Source organism: Haliaeetus leucocephalus, unplaced genomic scaffold (genome assembly GCF_000737465.1).
Source record: "Haliaeetus leucocephalus isolate CR32 unplaced genomic scaffold, Haliaeetus_leucocephalus-4.0 Scaffold702, whole genome shotgun sequence".
NCBI lineage: Eukaryota > Metazoa > Chordata > Aves > Accipitriformes > Accipitridae > Haliaeetus > Haliaeetus leucocephalus.
In genome coordinates, this window is record NW_010973138.1 from 2119729 (window position 1) to 2146645 (window position 26917).

A 26917-nucleotide genomic window follows, 5' to 3' on the forward strand; every position below is an offset into this window, starting at 1 on the left:
GGAGAGAAGAGGGGGCCTGTGGAGAAACCCACCCGGGGCTGAGGCAACTGCCCTCTGCGGCTGTCGGGAGAAGCACGGGCCGGGCCCTAAGCGCTGCCCCGGCCCTGGGGACATCTTGGCCGCCTCCGGGGTGGAGGTCGGGGGGGCGGGGGGGGCGAGGAGGGCGGTAAGGCCCTCGGGCCGCTAAACCTTCCCCTCAGCCGGGCGTCCCGGCGGCCGGGCCACAACCGCCCCCCTCGACAGCGATCGTTGCGCTCAGCTCCCCGCGGCGGCGGCGGCGGGCCCGGCCCAGGAAGTGACGCCAGCCCGCTCCCCCCTCCCGGCCACACCTGACTCACCTGGGCGGGCGGGCGGCTGAGGAGGAGCAGCAGGATCGGGCTCAGGGGATCGGCAGGAGCATGGCGCGGGAGAGCGGCTCCCCGTGGGCCATGGGGCTGCTGAAAACCTTCGAGGAGAACGAGTTCGGCAGCTGGGAAAAAATCGGTTCGGGGGGTTTCGGGCAGGTGTATAAGGTGCGCCATCTCCACTGGAAGACGTGGCTCGCCATCAAGTGTTCGCCCAGCCTTCACGTGGATGAGAAGTAAGGGGTGACAGGGACACGGTGGGGGGGACAGGGAGGGGGGAAGCGGTTCTTCCCACAGGAATGACCCTCTCCAGGCACCCCGGAGCCCCTCAGCCCTTGCCCATCTCCTAGGTTCTTAGAGATTTATCTTTTTAATTCTTTTGTTGTCAGGGTTTGTTTTCAGTTTATCTTATTTCCTTGGCTCAGCCTCCGCGAGGCATGCAAATGTAGGCAATCTGTGCTCCGCAGCAGTTCAAGCCCTTCCGAGGCCAAACAAGACGGTAATACGGCTCGCCCTGTCAGCGCAACACCTTATTTCTGAGAAATGAACCAAGCGATGTAGCCCAGAGTTACGGGTCTTGGGAGCGTACTCGAAAAAGAACAAACCAAAGCCACCCAGCCCCACGCCAACGCGGCAGGAGCACCGTAGCTGCAGCCCTGTTTACCAACAGCAACAACGGGTATGAAGGTCTGACTAAACGCAGCGAAGAGAGCCACGCAATTAAATATTCCCCAGGCAAACGTGGCCTTTGTCACACTTAAGCGAAGCCCGGACCAACACCTTTAGTTATATCGTACATAATGGGGCTGGTCTCCCTCAAAGAATAAGCTGTGTTCCTTAGCCACTTGCAGCAGCTTGGAAAGAGCCGCCGCATGGCTGCAGCATAGGTCTTGCCTATTCCCTCGGAGCAATTCGGAAAGCATTTTGCCCTGCCCTGGTCGTGCGTGTATTGGCTTGCGCCGAAGCATTCGGCCTGCTGCAGCTCCAAAGGTCGTGGAAGGCAGTCCTGAATGGGAAGTGCAGGAGGAGTGAAAAAGCTGAATGGGATCTGGGGGCTTCTCAGGCCCGCCGTGTCTCGCTCCAGTGAGCTCCCTACCTTGAGAAAAGCCAGCCCTTTAGCTGGCATTTGCAGATGCGTTAGTTGTGACTCCCATGCGGTGGTTAGCAGCGGTAAGCAGCAGGCTTGGTGTGGGGGGTGTTCGGGCGTGGGCGCTGCAGGCACGGGCGTGCTGTCTTTCAGGAGCGGGTGCTGAAAGGAGATGTGCTGGGAAATATGTTCTCCAGCTTCAGTTCAGGGCCAGTGCTCCTCCCTGTGTCTGCCGGGGATGAGTCCTCACTGGGTAGTCCAGCGTGGAGCCGTATTGTGTTGCGGGTAAATATACCACATGGTGAGAACTTTCTCCAGCTCATCTGCCTTCTGTAACTAGCTGTGGCCCATGGTGGAGGACAATCAGCTATGTTGTGCTCACACAGTCCATGTATGATGGGGGCCTATGGAGTGCAGCTCTCCTTTCCTAGGAGAGGAAGGCTCTCAGATGCATCTTTAGAAGCATCCTTCTGTTTTGTGGGACAGTAGTGATTTCCCAGCCAGTTGGCATCTGTGCAGAGGGAGGTGAATATGGCCAAGTCGCATTCATGAAGCTTTTCCAGCTCCACCTTGATCTCTGGGATCTCTGCTAACTCACAAGCTGATTCTGCAGTTCATTTTTTGAGACGTGGTTTGGTTCAGTCAAAAAAGGTTTCGCTTGTTGTGGTTCCTGCAGGAGGAGAGAGATAAGTTTGCCCAAGATGGAAAATGTTTCTAAGCCTGTCTTCTACAAGATTACTAGGGTAGTGAGGCATCTTGCCCGTTATCTGAATTGCTGACTTTGCTGTAGGCATGGCTTATATAATACAGTAAATGAGATAAAATGTGCCTTTTTTAAAAGGGGAGAGGGAGAGTTTAATACATGTGTAGGGTAACTGTGCTGTCTGTGAATAAAATGGGAAAGACCTCAAAGTTGCAGAGGGTGTTTTATTGGGTTAACCCGCAAGCTCTCCTACCATTAGAACTTCCAAGCAGGTTTCAGACTTGATGCTTATTGAGGCCTAATCAAACTAGTAATTTTGCAGTTAAAATGAAAACATCTCTTAAAAATAAGCTAGAACATGCTATACTTCTCATTTGCAGAATACATCTAGAAATTTACTTAAACATTAATTTTCAGTCTGAGAGAAAGGACGCTGTCGCCTATTTTAATATAAACAATTAATTTTGAGAGTTGCTATGAAATTTCTATATTAATATATTCACAATGTGCAATAGAGAACCACCTGTCCCTCAGTGGCTATGAGGTGTGCAGATACCGGAGAGATCATGCGAACATGCAATACAGTTAAGAAAAGTCCCTTGAGAATTTGGGAACTTTGAGGGCGTGGAGTTCCTGCAGCTCCTGGTTTATTTTAACAAACCATTTCTTGAAACACTAATTTATTTGTTTTACTGCAGAATTTGTGCTTCAGATGCTTAAGGGGAGTGCTAATTAGAAATTGGAAAATAAAGCTAAACTGAATTTGTATATTCTTTCTCCTTTGCTTCTTAGGCTGCTCTACCAAACCCCTTTCAGTAGCTGGTAATGCTGCTCCGCAAAGAGACTTTTCACCTGGAACTTCTCTAAGAAACTTGTGCCATTCAAATGGTGGGGTGGGGTGGGCGGCACAGACAAAATAAAACACTACCCCTCTAGTTCACAGGTTGAAACAAGCCCATGTAATTAGATTGTTAATCCAGGAGATTAACTTGACTAGCTGTTCCTTGGAATCCTGTGAAGCAGCAGAGTTAGAAGAATTATCAGTGGTATCAGAAACATTGACTGAAAAACACAGAGGCTTTTTCTTATTTATTTATTTGGTACCACATTAAAACCCTGTTCGTAATGTCTTGGTGGCAGTAATAATGTGTAGTCTCTCTTACTGCATTTCTGCAGACAGTAAGAGATTTGGAGTAATTCCTTTGGCAATTATCACAGCATAGAGCCAAGTGGCCTCAAGCAGAAGAAAAACTGAATGTACAGCCAGACGTGTTTTTACCTTTAAGCCCAAGCCCTCTCAGGCGATCAAGCCAAATTCCATTCCTAACGCCTTATTTGCTCCCCCTTTCTGTCTCCTGAAATAACATTTCCCACATAAGACTCAAGATGCTCTTGAGATGGGGAGGTTCAATGTAAGCCTGAAGAAAAGACTGTGTGACCTAGAAGGGTGGAGGAGCCTCTCCCCCAGGACTTGCAGTGGAGAGTGCCAAGTCTCTTCTCTTTACCCCTCTTGGCCAGAATGGAAGCGTGGCCTGGAGAAAAAGGGTGGCGAGCTCAGAGAGAACAACCTGGAAGCCTTTGTGGATTTCTTATAGCTGAACATAAATGTGCAGACTGTAACGAGTATGAATGGTGTAACGGTTCCCAGAGGGGGCTCTTTACTGGAGGTGTTAACTGGTGGAGGTGACTACAGGGTGTGGAGGTGGAAAGGTCTGCATTCTTGATTGGAGAAAAAAAAAAAAAAAATTAGCAAAGTGCTAGATGTACCTCCCTCTGCAGGACCTGGATTTAGGAATGGAGCGGGACATAGAAATTTAGGAGGTTTTAGAAATGCCTTGCTGTTAGCAGATGCTGCATTTATTTAGGTGACGAAAGTGAACGAATGTCTGTTCTGGCGGTCTCTGGATGTGTAGGTAGAATTTGAATATTCACCTTGTGCTCCTTAAAGGGTAGGGGTGAGCCTAGCTGCCCAGGTTAACCTGTAATCCTCTTGTACCAGGGCTATACAGCAGAGATCTGTTAGCAGGGCTGAGATCTGTGTTAACCCAAAAGAAGGAATTTTCTTCTTTTTTTTTTAAAATTTTTTTTCTTTTCCCCAAACTTATTCTGCCCTGACAATGCAGTGCTTTTCCTTTTCTTCTCTTATTCACATTCTTCTCTGAGGATCAGCAGTGTGAAGGTCATTAAAGATGTACCCTGCAGAGCAGAGGTCACTGTATGCTCTTAAACATCTGCCAGCATGCAGATGAAAAGAGTCCCTGAAAAAATTCAGAAGTGTTGTAATTTTGTGGACCCCATCTTCATGACCAGCAGTTTGTAAAGAGGTAACTTGCATTCCCCACTGGTCAGCAGCATGGCTGTGCAGGGCTGGATCTCGCCTGGGCTGGGAGAAGCCTGGCGGCTCTTCGTCTGGAGGTGGTTCGCACAAATGTCCTCATTACAGGTTTTCAGGGCTTTTTGAGTTTCTCTGGAGCAAATTTAACTGCTCTGTCTCAGACTCCATTAGGGAAATGTGATGGTAGTGGTGGGGGAATATAAAACTGCAAGGACTGCCTTGTGAGTTTAATGTTGCATTTTTATAACACTGTGTTATCTTTAGGGCATAAAGATTGGATACATGCAAATGCGGATGTAGTCGTAATTCTTGTTCTTGTGGCAGGGTTTGTGGTACAAGGGTTGGGCCCTGGGCCCTGGGGAGTGAGACAGTGGGCAGGAGTAAGTCCCTTGTCTCTCCGGGAGAATCCAAAGAGTGCAGCCCTATCCATTCGGGGTCTGACTTTGAGCGGAAGCAGACAGCTCTTTCGGGGATGTCAGAGGTTCCCTGTTCATGTAATATTTCTGATTGCTTTGAAAATGGCTGATCTGTCACTGACTTTGTCTCTGACAGAGATGCTATTTGGCACTGAACCCAGTGCTAGATCTCTTGATGTGTGTGCCCCTGTCTTTGAATACCTTTATAAGGGAAACTGTATGTACCCCATGAGCTCAGCTGTCCTGTGTGCAAGCTTTTTATTTTTTAAATTTTTATTACCATAATGTTAGGATGTAGTACTGGAGGGGGGAGGTGAATAGAGCCAAGGTGCTTTGAGAAGATAATTCTGACTCTTTAATTGTGTACGTGTTAAATAAGAAACTCTGTTATAACAGAGGCTCGTCTCATGCCTCTTGACTGAGAAACCTCATAAGGAGCTTTTCTTTTCCTTCACTTTGGAGGGAAGTGTTTCTTGGTGATAGTGCAGAATAATTTCTAAGCACTAAGAATAACTGAGCAGCATAAACACCCCCTCTCCCTCGCCCCATCCCATCCTTTGATCTGTTAAATGTGAACTTGAAGGATACCTAACCTCATCCTTTGTTGCAGCATTAGCACTTGCGTATTGAGGTGATGGGCACGTTGAGAACACCTAAGACTGTGCTGAGTGCCAGTAGCACCTTGTGCTAAGGGAAGGGAAAGACCTTTCATCTTTGCATGATGGAGGAGATCTTGGTTTAAGGAGCTGTTTGTGTTAATACAATTAACGCAAGCCACTCCAGCACTTGGCTAATGACCGAGTTGTGTTTTGTCTCTCTTTATTTCTTTTGTCTTTTTTCCTTTTCTGTTTTCTAAAGGTGACGGGGCCTGTATTTGAAAACTTACATGTCTCCCTGCCTATATGAGATCACTGGCTGATTCAGTTTTGGATGCTCTGGGTATGGGAAGATGCTAAAGGTGGCAATTGTTGTATGGGGCTTTTATTTAAACAGGGAAATTAGATAAAGGGCACTTGCCTGTTAATTAGTCAGTTAATTCACTCAGCTAACTGGGTCTGGTCCAAGCAGAGAGGGAGCTTTTTTTTATTTTGTTGAAACTGGAAATTCTTCGTAGAGAAAATGCCCCATTTCGAGCAGCTGATCTCTGTGATTTTGGTGATGCTCTCTGAGGTTGTCGTTAGCCCAGGAACTCTGTCTCTGGAAGTCTAGTGGTTCTTGTTAGGCTTTAGTTGTTGCTGAGTTCTTGCCTTGCCTTGGAGGGCTCAGACAGGTATTTTACATCCCTGACTCCAGAGCTCAGCCCTCCGAAGCCTGGTGAATTATGCTGGCTATGCATGTGGCTTGGGGGCAAGGAGTTGGTTGTGTTATTCATAGGCGCTCCCTTCCAGCGTGCCAAAGAGCAAACTGGGTACTTGTCTACAAAGGCAATTATTTCACAAGAAAGTTGCTGTAGGGAGCAGCAGGAGCCAACATGGTTAACAGAGAGAAAAGATTTCCCTTATCTTTTTAGTTTCCTCCCAGTATGTATGTCCCTCTTAAACCACTTTTCAGCCTGATCTTGCCTCTGAAATAGGTCTGCTCCTTCTTGCTGGGCTGGATTCCCCCCTAGTGTGAAATGTTAACTGCATCGGGTTATTGCAGGCTGCTGCAGTTGGTGAGGAACAGGCAGCAGACTGCATTTCCAACCTTGTCTGGGTGAACATCAACTCTGTGCTTCCCACAGCAAGGTGAAGCAGAGGGGAAGGGGACGGGTCTAAGGGCTAAAATATGGCTCCCAAAATTGCTCCCATGTGGGAGCACTGAGGCTCCATTGCAGGCTTCGTTTCAGCATGGGTGGTGTGTGCTGCCCCGGATCATCCAGGCTTGGGGGGGGCGGAAAGGGGAGGCTTCATTGTGCTGAGGCTGCAGTTGGCATTTTTCTTTTTGGAAACGGAGAGTGCTTCTAGCTGGCCTTGGATTTTTTATTTTTTATTTTTAAAAAAAGGTTGATTGAGCTGATAGCTCTGCCATGGCAGAGGCTCCCACAGTAGTAACTGGCATCACTTGTTAGTGGCACAAGGCACAAACTGTGACTGGGTTAGGATTGGTCCCCAGGTGTTTTCCAGCTCTCAAGGACTGGCAGAGGGGGCAGGTGACAGAGCTTTTTTCTGCCTTGCAGAGGGTACAAGCATCTTTCCTCTGATCAGTTGTTGCAGCCACTGTGAATGTACTTGCTGAGCTTTATATTTAAACTCTGACATCTTCCAGGACAGCTGGTCTTCTCAAAATGCCTGCATGGGGTGGGGGAGCATCAAAGCAATGTTTTTTTTCTTTTAAAGTAGGACTCTCTGTTTACCAGGCATCTGTGTTAAAACTTTATCCTATTGCTCCAGGTATTGTTCTCCATTAAATAGCGTACACATACTGGGTACATTACAAGAGCTGTCGTGTAATAAGAGAGGGTCTGTTTGGGAAATATTACCTATCTGACCTCCCTGTGTCCTCTTTTGTGAATCGGTGGGTGGCAGCAACAGTGATGCATCAGTGCCTGTGGCCCAAAGCTTCTCTGGCTACTGTCTGTTGTCACTAATAATGTAGTTTTTGACAGACAGAAAGTTCTTTCACCCATCACGTATGGCTCCTCTTTGTGGGCGCAGTCGGCCTAGGGAGAGGACCCTTGTTTCCCCTTTCCAACTCGGTGCCCGACGGGTCCTTGCAGGCTGTTGCAGCCCAAAGGCTGTGTGTGAGGTGCAGAAGGAGGGCATGGCAATTAAGGGTCTTGACCTGGGAGGCTGCAGCTTGGACTGAGTAATGCTTAGCACTCTGCAGGGTCAGGCTAAAGTGACCTGTAAACAACCCAGTGGTGCTCATTACGTGTGCTGGTGCTGGGCCTGTTACATCACTGAAAATGGCGTGCTGGGAGTTTTTGGCATCCGCTGGAGCTGAGTGAGCATAGTATTGGGGTTGCCAAATCTGGGGTTTGAGAGCGAGGAGGCTTTTGCTGTGTCCCCCCGGCTACAGCGGGCAGCTTGCTCCCCTAAATGGTGGGTCCTGGGGATTCCTTTCCCAAGGCCTGGCTCTGTGTGCTGGCGGCTTGTGCCAGCAGGGCAGCTGAAGCAATGCTGTCCATGCTCTCTCCTGATTAACACAGTCTTATGACTCACAAAAAGTTAATTACCTTAGCCCAAGGAGTTACAGCGGTAGTAAATCTGGGCACTACATGTATCGTCCTTGTTCTTAACAGCGCAGCATAAACATCAAAGCAGGGAGATGGACTTTACGCTAGGGATATTTGCACTGTTGAAGTGTACAACTTGCCTGTGGTTCAGCAGCTGTGAGCTCCCTACCATTAGAAGCATAAAAGAAAGTTAGTAAATGTGGAAATATGCCTGGAGTACAGGCTGGTGAGATGTAGCATGGTTCAGCCAAGCGATGATCATGAAATGTGGCGTTCAGTTTCATAAGAAATGTTTTGTGCATGTTTGAGGGCAGGGGGGAAACAGCTACTCCATCCTTCACCATCTGTTCTCTTCTACCCAGGGAGCGCATGGAGTTATTGGAAGAAGCCAGGAAGATGGAAATGGCAAAGTTTCGCTACATCCTTCCTGTTTATGGCATCTGTAAAGAGCCGGTTGGCTTAGTCATGGAATACATGGAAACGGGATCTCTGGAAAAGCTCCTGGCTTCTGAACCACTGCCCTGGGAATTGCGGTTCCGCATAATCCACGAGACGGCTGTGGGGATGAACTTCCTGCACTGCATGTCCCCTCCACTGCTCCACCTGGACCTCAAGCCTGCAAACATCCTGCTTGATGGCCACTACCATGTCAAGGTACACACTGGGCACTGTGCCAGGGCCCCACCTTTGGATATTCTTGCATGGGTCCTGCCAAACTCAAAGGCCTGAGAGAAACCAGCAGCATTCCTTCTAAATTAGAAAAATGCCCACCAACCCAACCCTCCCAGTCCCCCAACTTGTCTACCTGATTTATGCACCATTTTGGTACATAAATAGAGGTAGAGTTAGGGAACTTGTGAGAACCCTCCTGAAATTTTAGGAGGGTGCTAGTGTAGTGAACTCTGCTTTTGAGACCTAATGGGTCCTGCTATAAATTTCCATGCAGTAGGGTCATGAGGCAGATGAGAACAGGGAGAGGAAAGCAGTGTGAACCTCTAAATCATCTATGCCACTTCCAGAGCTCTCAGTGGTAACCTTATTCTGTCTAGGTCCTTCTGGCTTTGTACATTCCACTAAAAACTCAAATTTCATTTACAGCTGGAGTCCAGAGAAGCCTTCCCAGAGGCAACTTGTTTTCTTCTTTCGTTTGCTCAGAGCATATACAGTGAAGAAGTATCTCTGTCCTGAGTGTTTATGCATACCAGAGGTCACTTAAGGGGATTTCTGTGGCTGTATCAGCATGAAATTCTTTTTATTATCTATTTCCAGAGTAAGCTAGCAAACTTATTGGCCTTCTCTCTTGGAGGTTCTATTTTGACAGCTGGGCTAAGGGGGTTGTGCTTGCTTTCTGATCCTTACTTTTGGAGAGGAAAGAGATTGAAATACATCTTTTTCCTGATTTTTTTTCTTTTTTTTTTTTTTTCCCCAAATCAGTGGCCAAACTCTTAACCTTAGAATTGCAGGATTAATCTGCAGGATTAATCATGCTGGCTGGCTGATATAACTCAGTACATGTAGAGATAGATTTTTATCAGTGCCATCATCCATCTGGCTCCCTGTTTTCCCATCCCCCTCAAACTGGCCAAACGGCTTTGGTCTTGCTGTACCATTCTAAAAATGAAGTTTTCATTGAATGAAAACATCTCTCCAGATGTCATGCAAAGGTTGGAGCTGTAAGAGGTATGTGCCTCTAATGAAATCACATCTATGACAGTCTCAGCTTTTTTACTAGGCGTCTTAGTGGTTTACTTCTAAGAAGGATTTTCCTTCTGAGATAGGAAGCATCTACAGGTGGTCCATGGTGTTATGACCAGAACATCAGGATCTGAACTCTTGAAAGTATATTCTCCCACATTGGTGCTGAGAGGCCTTTGCTAGGTATTTATTTACCTAAAGTTTGTGCTTGCTTGCATAACTTCTTAAATTCCTAATTATTGACTCATCCATGAGCCAAGATATGAAGGCTGTATTTTTCTCACTGTTTAAGGAGGTTGAAATGCTGCCTGATATTCTGACTGCTGTATAGCCTATATCTGAGTGGTGATGTAATACAAGGGGGCAAAGTGTGAAATGTACAAAAAAGAAAAATGTTTCTGGTGAGGTCATTGCTGACATCCCTAGACTGTTACTACTTGCTCTGTATATGAAACACATGAAGGTCTTTGGACCCTTTCCATTATGTTCAGAAAAGAATGGTCTACTCCAACCCTTTTTCCAGCCAGCAGTGTTTTACATCTACAGGCGTCTTGGAAACCCCTCCAAGCAGCAAAGCAGACACAGGAACCCTATATGCAAAATAAGACATGTACATATTCTGTGAGGCGCCTTCACTTTAAAAATGTGGCCCCAAACCTTCTTTTTGTGTGATGTGAGACTTGTAATTAAATTTCAGACCCTGCAGCTTGATTTAATGTGCATTTTCTTGCTGGAAGGCTAATGGAGCTGATGATTGAAGTGTTTTTACTTTTTAAATGTTAGAGTTAATTTAGTAGGTGACCTGTCCCTAATAGAATCCGAAGGTGTGTGAACAGATGTTGCAGACTGCAAAAGAAGAGTTTGGAGGTAGGGAGTACTTTTATAAACTGTTTGCCCTTGAGCCAGGAAACAGACAGTCTTCCAGTGGGGCACATTAGAAATGTTGCTGTGCTCTATTGCTAGTTAAATGGAAACACGCCCTTCTTCTTTTACTAGCACAGTGCTTGCTGTAAAAACCCCAAGTGAGGATGGTGACTAATGCAGTAGTGTTGTACAGAACTTATCATCAAGTGGGTGCCTCCATATCATAAAGTCGTCTCCTGTGTATTACATAAGTATGTGCTGAATTTTGTTCTTGGGAGGATAATTAAGAGGATAGCATTAGCCTGAGCACTGAGCAGGGATATAGATAGACAGATATTAAATTTTTCAAAGGCATGTTGGGGGATTCCTTGGTGATTTTAAATGTATGTAATATGTACAATGCAAGCTAAGGTTTTGCTGGTTTTTGGAGGATGGATGGATGCATGCATGCATGCATGCCTCCTCCCCTACGAGTGGTGGTAGAGCTCAGTGCTGACAGGAGCTTCAGCTGGGGGCTCCCTTCACTGCCACGTCCTGCTCCATCTTGGTTGCCTTAAGCAGTGTGGTTTCCTTGGGAGGATTATTCCATACCCAGGCAGGCTTTGTGAGCAGGGATCAGCCTGCATTTGTTTTCCTCAATGTCAATCCATTACTTCCATTTGTACCAACAAGATGCTCCCTGCCTCTTTCGCCAGTGTTCCATATATGCAGCCTTCCAGTACTTACGGGCTGTCCAACACCTATCGTTTGCTTAACTGGACCACGTCTTATGAACTTGTTCTTCAGCTCTCCTGCCCTCCGTACGCATTCTGGATGTCTCCCCAGAGCTCCCTGTGATGTGGCAATTGCTTGTGGGGAGCTGGCGCTGGGGAAGCAATGCCACATTCCAGCACTGCCCTCGCGGCCTGTTAGTTTGCTCGTTCCCTGCTCCGATGTGATCTTTCTCCAGGGCCCTCAGTAGGAGAATACACACCCCCCCCCCACACCCCAATGCAGTAATCTCCTACGTTAAAGTGTTGCCAGCTACCATGCCTGTATGCTCTCTCTATTGCTGCTTCCCAGGTTTCTTATCTTCAATCTCTCATACTTAAGAGTTACTTTTTGTTCAGGTATTTGAAATGAAGTCAACAAGCAACTTAATTCTTTTGGGCAAAAGCATTATTTGTAAGTTCTTGTTTCTCTTACTATCCAGCCTGTTTTTTGCAGCTCCTCATCTTGTCATATATGTGTATACATACACATATACACACGGGCACGTATATATGTGTGGGTACATGCATGCACACCCCACCAGTTATTTTTCATCTCCCAGATTTTGTTTTTAAAGAACTTGAAGCAGGATGAGCTGGTCTCAGCTGTGCACTGCTTTAAGCTCACTGTAGTTGCCTGTATTCCCCTTTCCCCCCCCCAGTGCTCTAATTTAAACAAGTATGAAGAGTGAAGTTCGCTGCTGTGTTGTGCTGTGCTGATGGTCTTAGTAAATATGGATAGGTTGCCTCTGTGGTCTTCACTTTTATTTGCTTCAGCTGAAGAATGGGCTGCAGAATTTCTGAGTGTGGAGTTAGAAGAAACTTAGTCAGGCAGCAAATTTGTTTATCAGAAAGATCCTTAATGTAGGTTATTAACTGTAGGTCAAAGTAATACCCAGAGGCCAGGCTGGTAAAGAGCAGTTGTCTGCTTTTATTAGACTAGCTGATGGAGTTAACGCAGCCACTTTTTTTTTTTATCAGCTGCAAATGTTTTTCTGTTACTAGAAGTGAGAAGAGGCTTTTGTTGTTTTGTGTGTCCTTTCTCCCTGTTTCCCACCCCTCTTGATCAAGGTTTCCATGTAGGGCTGTTGTTGCATGGCTCTTTAATCCCAACCAACAAAGCTGGTTTTCACCTTGATCAATTCTCTAATTGATCTCTTTGTGGTGGCACAGGGGAGGGAACAAGACCATCCCTGTTACAGTAATGCAGATTTATGATGGACTGAAATGGATGTTTGACCATGGCTTTGGTTTCTGCCACTTCTGAAAAGAGCATTACAAACATCACACCTGAAACAGGTTTTTAAGAGTTAAGGTTTCAGGACAGGTTGGAAAGGATGGAAATACAGTCTGTTTCAGAAAGACTTCTTTTAGTAGCTAACTGAAGTGTGTTCATAAACACTGAAGTAAAGACATATGTTTGAAGTGTGGATGCTGGTTATGTCTACACTTGGAATTAAATTTTACTCCTAATTTTTAGTAGTCCAAATCTGTGACCCATTTAAGTCTCTTAAAAATTTCTGGCATTTCTTAAAGAACAAAATTGAAATAACCAGCCTTTCTCCCTTACCCCCAGAAAAAGAAAGAAACAAGGCCAACCCCACCTCCACCCCCTAACACGGGAAAACCCTACAGACAGATGTGGTGGCATTCTCAATATCCAAGTGCATGGAGACTTTGGACAGAGGCAAATACTGAATGTGCCAGCAGCAATTAAAAATTAATCTGATGGCTTTGTTACCTATTTGATGAAGAAAACCTTTCGGTGAACTCTGTCCCCGAGTCCATTGCAGTGGGTTCTTGAGCCTCATTTGCAGAAAAACGATGTGCAGAATCAGAAGCTAAGTGCATGCTTCAGGATGGCCTGTCAGGAGTCACCAGTGAAAGCACTTTCCAAGCACTAATTTTGTTCCTGAGAGATAGATCCCTGCATTGTTTGGGAATAGCTGACTTTAGTAACCATTGTAGTTATGTGACCATATCTACTAGTTTAAAAAAAGAAAGAAGTTCCAAAAAAATAACTTGATAAACTCAGAGCATCTAAAACTTTGCAAGTGAGTGGTTTTTACAAACGAGAATGGAAATGTCCACAAATGACAGAAGCAGAGAAAGACCTGTGTGCACAGCATGCTCGATTTAAAACAAAACTAAAAAAAGAAAGAAAAAAAAAAATCTTCAGATCTTGGAATCTCTCAGTAAAGTAAGTGTTGCTGGGAAGTGGGGAGGAAAACATGTACAGCTCCCCTCGCCAGTCGCTACTCACGTGTTTATTCTCATGCAGACCTTTAAATAGCAGAGACTGAGCGAGCTGCCTGAACATGAACAATCCCACTGCCTGCGTGGGCTTTGGCCAATGTTTTTTTCTCTTCTTCCTACCTCTTCACCACATGTTTTGCATGAAGCAGTCTGTCGCCTCCATGTCTCCTCTTAACTCTGCTGATATTAGCTATGCTTTTGAAGCATGATGGGATCCACCTGAAATAACTGATGTGAGGAGTAAGGTTATGGGTTCTGTCGGATCATGGGGCAGGGCAGATCCTGAGGTGGGCTGCAAGGGCTAGCAGGGATGTGGAGGAAGAAGTGGGGAGGGCTGCTCCACTTTCACTACCTTCACCAGCAAGGGTGCCTTGTGTTGCAGAACTAGGTACCTGGCAAGTAATTTAAAGGCAAAATAGGTAAGTTAAATGGCTGTGTCTTCCACCCACTGCACGGTTCCCACTGATGTTTAAAGAAACTCCATGACTAAATACACCATGCAGTGTGGAAAATTTACCCTAAAGGAACTAATAAAAGCCACAAAAGCTGTCCGCAGAATGTTACTATTTTGTTGCAGCCTGGAAGATAACAATTCTTCAATTTCCAGTGCTTTCTGCAGCATTTGATATAATTGAAGCTCTGCTCTACAGATGAATTTCCTATTAATTGGTATAAAACCTAGGTCTTTACAGTAGGTAAGGGTAAGTTCACAAGGTAAAGTTCTTGCTAGCCTGGGGGGGGGGTATACTATGTACCTTAGCTGTTTCTTGGTTTGTAGGCTCTGACTGAGACCTTTTCTATCATCTAGTGTGCTTAGCCTTCTGTCTTAGCCCCTAGCCTTAGATTCATGCAACATAGCTGGTGGCTCTTAACGCAGGAGTGTCACTGTGCTGTCTGTATTTCATCTTTATTTCTTAACTTATACAGTAGGAAACCCGGTATTGTTTAGACAAGGAGGAAGGTGTATTACTTTAATTATGCCTGCATGCCATATGGATTTCTTGAGGTGTATACAAGTCTCTGCTTCACATTAATCAAAGGATAGCAGCGCTTCACCAAGTTGGATCTGTTCAGACTTGCAGCAGTCGGTTCATTTATTAACCTGACACCATGGGCTTGTATGATGTTGGGGTTGTGCTTTTGTTCTCCTGTGGAGCAGTAAGTGCCCCAAATTCATGCAGCACTTCCTGGGGCAGTTGATTCAGCTCTTCCCAGGGTAAGCTGGCTTGCAAACCTGCGTTTCTTGAGTACTTACTGCTTTCCTGGACTCCAATGCTTGGCCTACTAAGGAGGTCAGCAATCCTCCTCTGAGAGTGCAGCCCTACATGCGTGCAAAGCTATTTCTCCAGATGACTTTGCTTTTCCCCCCTTTCTTTTTCCCCTCTTTTTTTTTTATCTTCTCAAGTCATTCCCACATTACCCTACAGATTTAAGATACAGATGGACAACAGGTTGGATATACCTGTGTGCTAGGGTACAGGACTTCTACAGCTCCTAAGAATGCCTCGAACTCTTTTTCCCTGGGAGAAGTTCTTCCTGAAGCTGTGTGGGTTGCTTGCTTAGTTTTATGGCAAAGGGAGATTCCTAGTGTTTGAAGACCAATGGCTGTGTAGCGTGCCTGTTCTCCAGGAGGCTGAAGCTGGCAGTAGTTTTCTCCCTTTCCAGTAATAGATGCATGTTATGACTAGCTTTGTGGTACCTTTAGAGAGAAACTTCTGAAAGTGTAAAGTTGGAGCCTATTTAAAAAAAAAAAAAAAGGAGCTTTTTTTTAATTATGCTTGTTGTTTTGAGGGAGAACTTTCTCAAAGGAGAAGCTATGAAGATCAAAAGGGGAATGAGTCATTGAAAAACCTGATTATTTATTAGATAAAAAGAATGTATAAGTTGGGGGGGGGGGCGGATCTTATCTAACATGTAGACAAAAAAATCAGTGGGCTGAGTGGTCCAAAAAGACTTGACTTTTCTTGACATTTCCACTTAGCATAATAGACATTTTTGACCAGTGGGAAATAAGTAAGAAAGACAAAGGAAATTCTTTGCCTATCTGTTTGCTTGATGATTGGTATGCCTTTGAGAGCAAATGAATGCATATTTGTTTGACACTTCAAATTAAAGTGGAGGTGTGTTTTCCTTTTTATAAACTTGCTGTCACTTGTTTTGTTCATTTCAGCTGTGTTCACTGCGTCACTGCACCAACTTGCTGTATCTCCTAGTTGCCAAAAAGAATTCCCTGTGTGGGTTTTTGATGTGTGTGTGTGTTTTGGTTTGGGTTTGGGTTTTTTTAACACTTGGTGCCTCTGGTGTTGGGCTTAGTCCTTGTTGGCATAGTCAGTGAGACAGTGATATCTGAAAGAGCAATTCTCTTGCACTCACTGGAGTGCTCATGGTCTGAAAACAGGTGTTCAGAACACTTAAACATAGCATATGACATGAGGTTACATAGGGAAAGGGGGTGGCAGGACCAATAATTACATTAAAGTAGTTTGCACTAGCTAAATTTGACTAGTTTTAAATTACAATAAATTGTCTTGACTATTTGTTGTGTTTGCTATGTAATGGGCTAACATGTTGCTGCTTGTAAAAAACTGCTTGCTTCTTTTTTTTTTTTTTTTTTCGCTTAACCATATAAAAAACCTACCATAGCATAATGCTTCCAGAGATGTTTTCCTAGCTTAGTATTTCTGAATGGCAGCTTGCTATATTTTGTTGGGTCATCCTGTTACATCTATCATTCTTTACAAACAATTTTTTGTTAACACCTCCGAAGACTAATGGTAGGCATGCACTTCTCTCCCCCTCATCCTCCTCCATGTTTTGCAGATTTCTGACTTTGGACTTGCAAAGTGCAATGGCTTGTCCCATTCTCATGACATCAGCATGGATGGCTTATGTGGCACAATTGCATACCTTCCTCCAGAGCGCATCAAAGAGAAAAACAGGTGTTTTGACACCAAACACGATGTGTACAGGTCAGTTAACTACGAAAGCACTTAAAAGTACTTTAATACTGTAAAGTGAGCCCTCTTTTTCTGGTTATAAAATGTCATTGAGTGTGAAACCCCTAAATCTAGTTTAAGCCTTATCTTGCAAAGGGTTACGTTTGCTTTGCTTTTTGCTAAGTCCTGATAGCGTAGAGGCCTTTTAACAAACTGCAGCTGATCCTGGGTCTTGAGCATTATCATTCCAAGTAAAACTTATTCATTAGCAACTGGCATGGGAGGCACTCTGCCCATCTTTAATTTCCCCATCAAAAGGTACATCCTGACCTACTTTTGAAGTCTGTGACAAAATTCTTAGTTATATTCAGTGGATTTCATCACTAGGTCTTTGGTTCTTCTTTCATGGTAAGGCTATTGGGAAAAGGAAATCATAGCTATAGATTAAAAGATATATCATATTCTAAATGGAATGTATTTCTTTAAAGGTGTCTTGCAGCGTTGGAGTATTAAATAAAATCCACAGTAATGCTTCGCTGCCCTCTGATTTTGTCAGTTTTGGTGTGGAATAGTTGGTAAATGTTACCAAGAACTCAGCAGCCTCCAGCAAGTCCCTATGTTTGCTGCGTTGGGTTCTTCCCTGCAAAAACTAGATTTTCAAATCATGGTTCTTGGCAGCATCTTGCTGTGTGTGTTCATGGGTTCATCAGCTGAATTAGATGCAGAAGTGAAAGACAAGGAAAGGGAACTTAAGAAAATAAATTATACTTCTGTGAGTTTTTTAGCTTTTTTTGTGTTGGGTTTTTTAAAGCTTTTCTAGAAGTAATTTTTTTGCATTTATTTGTAGCTTTTCTATCGTGGTTTGGGGAGTTCTTACACAGAAGAAGCCTTTTGCAGGTAAGTTTTATGTATTGTGGGTTGTGTTGGAATTTTTTCTTTTCTCCCATTGATAAGGGTGCTTCCTGCCCCACCAGCCCCAGATTATATGCATGTTCTCCAAATTCCTACAGTCTTGTGTGGTAGACACTTTCAAGCTCTCAAGTTCTGATCACAAATGTAAGTCCTCCTTTGTCCTACATCATGAAACCCATACTGCCGCAGGGTGCCCTAGTCTGCACCTTTTTACTTTTGCTGATTAGTGTGTGGCCTGCGCAGACTTCTGACATGTTTGCGGCCAACGAGGAACAGAGCAAAGCCAACTGGCAGGCAACTGTGCTGTTTTCAGAAACAGCTTCTCTGTAGCGAGGTTCTGTAGTTTATTTGTAGATTGTGGGTACAGATTTGTTCTTTTAAAAAAAACCAACAAACCTGTCTGTGAGAATAAGCCTTGTTCCACCCCATGGTAAATCTACTGATCAACAGGCAGATATTTATTCTTCATGACTTTTCCTGTGTGTATGACTAGCCTATGTATAGCAAACATGTTTGAACAGGTTCCAATCTACTATTAATTTTTCTTCAAATGAGAGATCCCATTTAGCCCAATGGTTGACTTCAGAGTCAAGAGCCACATTACTGCAATTCTTGATTTGTGTTCTTCCTTCACCTTTATGAAAAGTTCAGGTACCTGGTCTAAATAAAAGCTGGGGTTCAGTTTTCTTACAGCAGATACAGAAATCCAAAGAGAGGTACCAAAGAACTGTTTGAGGTTTTTTTCCTTTGGTTCTGTGTCTTTTATGGGTGGAAAAAGAACACAGTCACTCACTGACAATTTTTTTTAACTGATACATGGGAAGTAGGTGTTACTGCGTTGACAAATGTATTGTGGGAGAATAAGACCAACTTCTTTTTCCCTGTTGATAAAAGAAAGCACTGTAAATCTAGAAAAAATGGATGAAAACCAAGTTTCAGCCTAATACACTGTTAATGCTCTTAGACAAAAGATAAATAATTCCTTTAGCTGGGGGATCTTAATTTGTGTGCTTTTGTTTTACAGAGGAAAACAACATTTTACATATTATGGTAAAAGTAGTTAAAGGCCACCGCCCAGAGCTACCTGCTGTTTCCAAATCCAGACCTCATTCATGTAATAACTTGATCAAACTGATGCAAAAATGTTGGCAAGATGATCCTGGTGAACGGCCAACATTTCAAGGTAAGATTTCCTTGTAACTTGGCTGCCCATTTATTCTTTTATGAGTCATGTTATTGCTCAAGACTCTGTTAATCCTTGGGGTAAATGCTGTGAACCTCTGTGACAGAATAAATAGAGCACATTGTGTGGTAGAGACAATGATACAGGCCACTTACTTACTCATTTGTGGAGGAAGGGATTATCTGGGGACAAGTCTGACCATGACAGTGTTATGTAAACATGTCAGGAATAAGACCTGTGCTGAACCAGCTGATCCATTTAGCCAGAAATTATGTTCATTTCTGACTGTGTGTATCGGGGCATATGCTAAGCTAGAGTTGGTGTGGTTTTCACCATACCAAAGTGTTGAAGGCCCTGGCTCTTGAAATTTAGTGTTGTATGCAGAGAAACTGAATTGTTTTCTTGTAACAAAATAATTTGTGGTGTCATTTTTCTGCCAATAAAGGGCAACTCTGGTGAAAGGCTTGAACTTGCCCTAAGCACCTGTTATGAATTCAAATGTGCAGAAGGATGTAGCAAGTGCTATCTCCAGGTAGCTTCACTGAGTGTTAATGGGAGGGATTTGCCTCTTCCCTCTTCTCTTTCCCAAACAAGGTATGAGGACTGAAGGGAAAAGGGATCCCATCTTTTTAAAAACATACATCTAAGTCTGCCAGCAGTAGACTGGTTCCTATTTCACAGTCCTGCGGTGTAGCCACCATGTAATGTTTGTCTGGTCTGAATGTGAAAATTAATTGTTCAGTCAGCCCTGTGCACTCTTTGCCTAGCTACACACTTGTAGCTACTGATGAGGTGCTGGATGGAATAGTCAAAATTGGAGTCTTTCTCCCACAGTATCTCAAAGTTGTTAAGATCTAAAGATAGAGAAATGCAGCAGGGCATCTCAGAAAAGTCTCCTATTAAAAAAAAAACCCAAACCTTCTCTTGTTTTCTTCAAAGAAATCACTTCAGAAACAGAGGCCCTTTGTGAAAAACCAGAAGATGAAACAAGAGAGATGATAACTCAGGACTTGGACACCAAGAATTCCCCAGAGCAGAAGCCTGAGGTATTTTCTCTTTCCACCTCTTGTTCAAGTGCACTAGGTTTTGTGAGGAACAGGTTCCTCTGTGACCTGTAACTTCCCAAGCAACTTTCTCTTTGCTGCTTTTGAGCACCTTCTTGCCTGATAGAAGTGGGTCTTGGTGAAGGACTGGAATGCAAAATTGGCAGCACCTGCATGGACCAGCTTAGGAAAACCTCAGTGCAGGACTAAGTGCCTAGACTGTTGAGGGAGAGCAGGACAGTTAGGAAATAAAGGCTGGAACTATGTGGGTGTGACTGATCTTAAAAAATGCTGTAGACAGAAGAGCTATGCAGCTTCAGTGGCTCTGTGAGTACTGATGAAAGCTGCCCTCCTGCATCTGAAAATTTTCGGTGACCTTATTCATAGGTTTCATTTAATACAAACAGTGCTTAAAGACTACCTGCAAATGAACAAACTTACATTTCTTCCTGTAGGGCCTCATGCTCAGTTTTCTCTCCTGACCTTTCTAAAATGCTGTGTGCTTCTTTTAAAGGGGATGTCTGCATTATCCCAGCCAAAACAGGAGCCTGCTCTACCATCAGTTAAGGATTACAGTCTCTCAGAGTTGTTGTCCCAGCTGGATTCAGGGATTTCACAGACTATGGAAGGTCCTGAGGATCTCAGCCGCAGCTCTTCTGAGTCCAAACTTGCCTCCAGCGACAAGCGGCTTTCAGGAGTTTCATCTGTAGATTCAGCTTTTTCATCCAGAGGCTCCCTTTCCCTTTCCTTTGAAAGGGAGAGTTCAGGTAATGGTCAGGTTTTCTTTGTTGTTGTTTTTTTGTAGTTGTTTGGACTGGGGCATGGGAGTCAATGGGTTGGAGAGTAGTCATATAAAGAATAGCATTCTGGAAATCTAGCATTGCTTTGTCTTGGTGTCAGCACTACAGAATTATTTACTGGAGGCAGTTTTTAAAAACAAAACAAAACAAACAAAAAACAACAAAAAAACCCCCAGAGGTGGCTCCCAAACATGATCTAATGAGAAATAATAAATCTCATTTACTTTTGAAAAGAAGTGACCTGAATTCCCATCAAAGCAATTACAGAATCAGTCATGTAAAGGTTGGTTGGAAGTGAGGTCACCTAGTCCAGCATCCTCCTCAGAGTGGGACTAACGCCAATGCCCAGTCAGGTCAGCTGCATTTGTGACTTTTTCAGTTATACTAAGCCCAAGTATGAGCACTTTTTTTTTTTTTTTGAGAAGACTCAAGCCACCTTCTCAGCAGCCCTCATGAACATTGTAATAAGGACCGCCCACTGTTGTGCACATGCCCTTCCCTTTTCAATCCAGTGCTGCAAAAAACAGGCAACTATTTTCCCATTAGGCAAACAATGATTAGTGCAGGGAGATCAACCACAGCATCCTTTGTTCTTCATTTCACAAGAAACAGAGTAAAAGTGGGGTTCCAGATCTGACCTGAAATTGTCCTGAAACTACTGTGGGGGGAGGGGAGTCAATCATTGCTGAAGCCACCAGATATGTTAGCCATGGGCAAGTAACATTTGATGGGTATCAGAATTGTGATGGTGTCTTTTTCATAGAATCATAGAATAGTTTGGATTGGAAGGGACCTTTAAAGGTCACCTAGTCCAACCCCCCCTGCAATGAGCAGGGACATTTTCAACTAGATCAGGTTGCTCGGAGCCCCATCCAACCTGACCTTGAATGTTTCCAGGGATGGGGCATCTACCACCTCTCTGGGCAACCTGTGCCAGTGTTTCACTACCCTCATTGTAAAAAAATTTCTTCCTTATATGCATCTAGATATTGGTACTACAGACATACAGAAGAGGAAGCTAACGGAAGCCATTTTATCTGGAGATACCAGTAAGCTGATGAAGATCCTCCAGCCTCAAGATGTTGATATTGTTTTAGATGGGAACTCCAGTCTTTTGCACTTGGCTGTTGAAGCTGGTCAAGAAGAATGTGTCAAGTGGCTCCTCCTGTACAACGCTAACCCTAATCTCACCAACAAGAAAGGATCCACCCCTCTTCACATAGCCATTGAGAAGAAAGTTAAAAGCATTGTGGAGCTGATTATGGCTAGGAAAATCAATGTTAATGCCAAAGACGAGGATCAGTGGACTGCTCTTCACTTTGCTGCCCAAAATGGGGATGATTTCAGCACCAAAATGCTGCTTGATAAGAACGCATCCTTAAATGAGGTAGATTTTGAAGGCAGAGCCCCCATCCACATAGCTTGTCAGTATGGCCAAGAGAATATTGTGCGGATCCTGCTGAGAAGAGGCGTTAATGTGAACATCAAAGGAAAGGATGACTGGGTGCCACTGCACTATGCTGCCTGGCAAGGTCATCTCCCCATTGTAAAGCTTCTGGCCAAACAGCGGGGTGCAAACGTGAATGTGCAGACCGTGGACGGAAGGACCTCGCTACACTTGGCCGCCCAACGAGGACACTACCGTGTCGCTCGCCTTCTCATAGACCTGGAGTCGGATGTCAACATAAAGAATGTGCTCTTGCAGACTGCTCTCCACATAGCTGCTGAAACTGGCCACACAAGTACATCAAGGCTGCTCCTTAAACACGGTGCAGACATTGAGGCAGCAACAGCAGAAGGATACACCGCTTTGCACTTGGCATCTCGCAGCGGCCATTTAGCAACAACAAAGTTGCTGATAGATGAAAGGGCCAGCGTTCTAGCCAGAGGCCCTTTAAATAGGACAGCATTACATCTTGCTGCAGAAAATGGGCACTCTGAAGTAGTAGAAGAACTTGTCAGTTCAGAAAATATCAATGTTTCTGACAGTGAAGGTTTGACAGCTCTTCATCTGGCTGCACGAGGAGGGCACACAAAAACAGTTGAGGTTCTTCTGAAGCATGGGGCGCACACTGACATGCAAAGACCCACATGTCAGACCCTGCTACAGCTTGCTCAGCAGAGCAGTAATAGCTCGGTTACTGTGTTGTTAAGTGAGACTTAAGCAAAAGGTACAGAACTTGCTACCTTTCTACGTGGTGCAAGAAGGCTGCTGGAGCTTGACTCATGAGGGCCTTCTTCAGTTGTGCAGTGACCTGCTCATCAGTGGTGTCAGCTGATGGACTGAGGTGCAACAAGCAGAAGCTACTTGTGTTTGAGTGTGCAAGTGAGAGTGCACATGGACTAAGGCCACATGTAAGGCTAAGAGTTGGAGTCTGCCATGCTGTGGTCTGTATCAGTCATTCTGCGTGTGCCTGCCCTGTCTGTATATTGACATTCCCCTCCCAAGGATGTTGTGAGAAGGATGCAACTTGTAGGTTCCCTCCCCTGCTTTTTTTTTTTTTTTTTTATGTGCCAAACTAATTTAAGAACTAACATTCTGCTTTTTTATTTTCCTCCAAAAAAAAAAAAAAAAAAAGGGGTAGATTCCTGGTTTATTGCAGTGATCTGTATGTTGGGCTGAAAGGCTCCAATGTAAAATAAACACAACACAAATCTGCTTGAAATAATTAACACAAGAGATGAGGAAAGGGCTATTGAAGATATAGTTAATCATCTTTCAGTGTCACAAGGTACTCTACTCTGTTTAATGGAGACATTGATTACAGATTTCCATGTACTCAAAATTGATGAGGCAGACTTATTAACAAGGCAGGATCCCAAAAATACATAAGCAGAAGTAAAAGATTAACACTGGTATCTTCATATACAGTACCACCTTGTATGTATTCTAAGATCAGTAAGCTAAACTAGGTGCTTAGTGGTTTGTCTTAAATGAAAAAGTCAGAAGCTAAAATTCATACTGGACTGTAACTGGATGGTATATTCTAACACCATTATACCAACTTGCAAAACAATGTTTGGAAGGGCTGATGACTAGACTGATATACTGTGTATATAGTATTTCTACCTGTTGTATGCTTTTTTTCTACTGAAGAAAATAGATTGCTTAGAGTGGGTATGTTTTAATACACCTTTTAATTTCACTCTTTTCAAAGTTCAAATGTGATCTGTTATTAATAAAAGATTGTGTTCCATACCTGTCTCTATGTTGTAGTTGTTAAAGCTACTGAAAACCCATTGACCAGCAGCAGCACGCAACTGTAATGTGTTTAATGATGTTGAAGCCCAAACCATTGCCATGTAAGGCTGTCCTCAGTTTTACATTCCCCTTAGCTTTTATAATGGAAGGTAAGGAGCTTGAATGAATTGGGGGTGTTATTTACAGAATAAATTTATAGATTAAAACTCCATGTAGCCTAGCATTTATGTATGTAACACATTGATGTACAACTGGGATGCTTTTCTCTTATGCTGTAGCTGTTCAGGGAATTTAGTTTTCTTCCCCACCTTGAAGCCAAAGCAAGTGCCTTTGCATCTTCCGTATTGACTGGTGGGCTGCTGCCCAGACAGGTACCTCGCCTCTCCTTGGTAGTGTGTTCCCACCATGCATGCTACAGAGCAAGAAGCAGTGTTGTGCTTTGCTCCCACCTCCCCTGACAGGAAAGCTGCTCTTCCTCGAGCCCTTTTTTGCACATACCTGATGGCAGTCATATGAATGCCAGTGCTACCTCAGTATCTGATTTTAGGACTCAAAGTACTCCTGTGGGAACCTAGCTCCATGAAAGTCAATAATTTCTTAAAAACCAAAAGCCAGCCTCCTGTCACTAGAGAGGGTAGTGGCTGACAGCAATAACCAAAGGAGGATGGGTGCTTGCAGAGGGAGCAGGGAGCCTGCTCCTGTTTGATACTGTTCCTGGCTCCAAGTAGGTACCTCTATGTACCTGCATGCAACTCCCCTAGTTCAATTTCTTGTATTTCAAGACCGTTCAGTGACTGCCTAATGAAACTGTATTAAATAACAAATGGTAAAGCCATGCTCATGTCAATATATGGTGGTTACAAGGCAATATACCTCTTAGCAGAGCATGGCAGTCATGGCAAGCTTCCTAAAGGTGCTGACAGTGAAACTTCTCATTAAAGAAACAAAACTGTAATTTTCTTACTGCTTCCTTCAACTTCTTTTGAGACCAGTAAGGGTGTCATGTTTCATTAAGCTGTACTTAGTCTCTCTTTATAGCAAATTCAACCACAGACCACTTAGTCTCTCAAGTCCTGTGCCACTGTGATTAAACACGTGGCCTAGCACAGCACGCACCATACCCTTCTATTTCAAAGTCCTCCAAACAGTGAGATTTGAGGTACTTTAACTAACTCCAGCAGTATTTGCCTAAACTGCAAAAGAGCTGTAAGACCGGGTAACAGCCGTCTTTTTTGTGCCTTGTAATAAAGGTGGTGCATGCCAGCTAGGCAAGGGGAAAGTACACTTATAAAATGGTTTTAAAACAGCTCAAGCACTGCTTCGCCAGTACATTCCTTCAGTGCCTAATAATAATAGCACATTAGCTTCTAATTAAACATGAGGCCACACTCATGAGTCTTTATTTTCCATGCCATCTTTCACAATAACAGGCACCAGCTATGCATTACATAGAAGGCAGCACAGCTAGCACTGGGAAAAAAAGAAGAAGGGATTGCAATGACATGCTGCCAGTATTGGAGTGGGTATTTGTCCCTGTGAACCAACCTTCCTTCAGGGCAGGAGGGGTGAATGGGGGTGCTAAATTAGCACTAATGCAGCAATTACAAATTACTGTTTTGTAAAGGTCTCCTGGGGGTGACTTTCCTGATCGTATGTGTGTGCACTCCTCTGACTTAGCTGAAATCCTAACAGAGCTGCTGACCTAAAGCTTACAGGCATTTCTTTGCCTCTTCCCAATTTTAGCCACATTCTTTAAAAAAATACCCCCAAATACACAGAACGACCTAATGGCAAGATCAGGCTTTGTCACTACTTACCTACAAACCCCCCCGCCCCTACCAAAACCGAAAAGAAAGCCTCAGAGCCTACCATAAATGCACACTCGGTATCATTTGACTTCTTTTCCCTAGCTGAGTTGGCAGGTTGAACTCAGCTGCCCCAAGTCTGAAAGGAAACTGTTCCCCACACCACTTTTCTGCCAGCTTCCCTCCCTCCACTTCAGCTCACGCCCTGAAGCAAGCCAAGGCAACCGTGTGAACCACCTCCCGAGCCACAGGCTCTGCTCGCTCACCCGCCGGCTCCAGCCCTCGCAAAAAACCCTAAAACGTGCGCAAAACCCCGCACGCTCGGGAAGCAGGTTTGAGAGGTGGTGTGAAGGCGCAGAGGGCTCCACGGAGCTGAGCCCTGCCTCACTGCTCCCCGGGCAGCAGCAAAGGCTGGAAGACGAACGTAAGCGCCTCTTGCTCGCCTCCAAAATCAGGCAGAGGTTGCTTGCAGGGTTTCTGCGTACACCGTGCTCGCCTGCTTCCTTAGGACTTCTGGCCATGAGCCCAGGTGGCTATTTCAGCCCCAGCCCAGGGGGTAACAAAAGACAGGAAAAAAAGATACAGTGAAATGGTGTTAGGGACCATAAGCTTCACCTTTGCATCTCTAGACGTGTTTTTTCACCCTGGACCCTGCCTGCATGCCTGCAGTAGCGTAGTCTGGGTTTCTGCCAGCACCCACTGGTGCCAGCTCCCTGTGCAGAAGGTGCCTCCCACCATCCCCATTCCTCGCTCCTCCACACCATTCTCCGCCTCCGGGGGAACAGCACAGCCCCTGGTGCGTTACCTGTCGCCACACCAGTTTGCTCCCAGCACCTGGTAGCTTTATTTACCTGCTACTTAGCACGAGGTGCTGCAGCGCCATGTTCCTACAGGCCTCGAGAGGACTTGACAAGCCTGCCGTTCAAACACGCTCGGCGGCGGCGACGAGGGGAGAGAATTGCTGGGCGATTGCAAAGAGGCCTGGAGGCAAACCTCAGCCCTTTCATTCCTGCCTCCTCTCTTGCACCACTTTGGCTCTGCATGACAGGGTTGCGAGAAAAACAAGGCATGTGGGAGCTGCTCTAAATGGTCTCCTTTAGCAGAGAGGTCTGGGGCGGGGGGTGCGGGTGGGATATTTGCTCTCCTCCACGCTCCTTTAACCCCAGCTGGGTGGCTCAAGGTGCAGACTGGCTCATGCGCGTTGCCAAAAACCCAGGCAAAGCCTTCCAGTGCTGCAGTGCTCCGCTGCAGAGGTTCACACCTGCCCCCGGGCCCAGCTGCTGGTCAGATCCCCTCGTCCCTGCACCTTGGGGAGGGGGCACCCAGCCTCTCCCCTTCCCTCCCCGTCTCCGACAAGGGAGGACTTTCTTCAAGCAGGGTTGATTTTGATCTGTTTCTTTGAAGGATACCCACGCAAGCAAGGCAGCAAG

The 26917-nt window shown here is 44.9% G+C and overlaps 1 protein-coding gene across 1 annotated transcript; it reads left to right on the forward strand.

Annotated features, from left to right (window-relative positions):
• The first annotated feature begins 334 nt into the window (after window positions 1-334).
• On the forward strand, window positions 335-22644 carry RIPK4 (receptor-interacting serine-threonine kinase 4). Its single transcript, XM_010580310.1, has 8 exons — window positions 335-580; window positions 8405-8696; window positions 16427-16575; window positions 17390-17439; window positions 18479-18637; window positions 19577-19683; window positions 20195-20447; window positions 21467-22644. Exons 1-8 carry the CDS (start codon window positions 399-401, stop codon window positions 22642-22644), a joined length of 2370 nt encoding a protein of 789 aa, XP_010578612.1. The 5' UTR covers window positions 335-398.
• The last annotated feature ends 4273 nt before the right edge of the window (window positions 22645-26917 follow it).

Bases quoted from the DNA above. Each gene is read 5' to 3' on its own strand.
- RIPK4 (XM_010580310.1), top strand. From the start codon at position 399: ATGGCGCGGGAGAGCGGCTCCCCGTGGGCCATGGGGCTGCTGAAAACC. The intron at 16,576-17,389 runs GTCAGTTAACTA...ATTTATTTGTAG, and splicing joins ACCAAACACGATGTGTACAG to CTTTTCTATCGTGGTTTGGG. The intron at 19,684-20,194 runs GTATTTTCTCTT...CTTCTTTTAAAG, and splicing joins CCCCAGAGCAGAAGCCTGAG to GGGATGTCTGCATTATCCCA.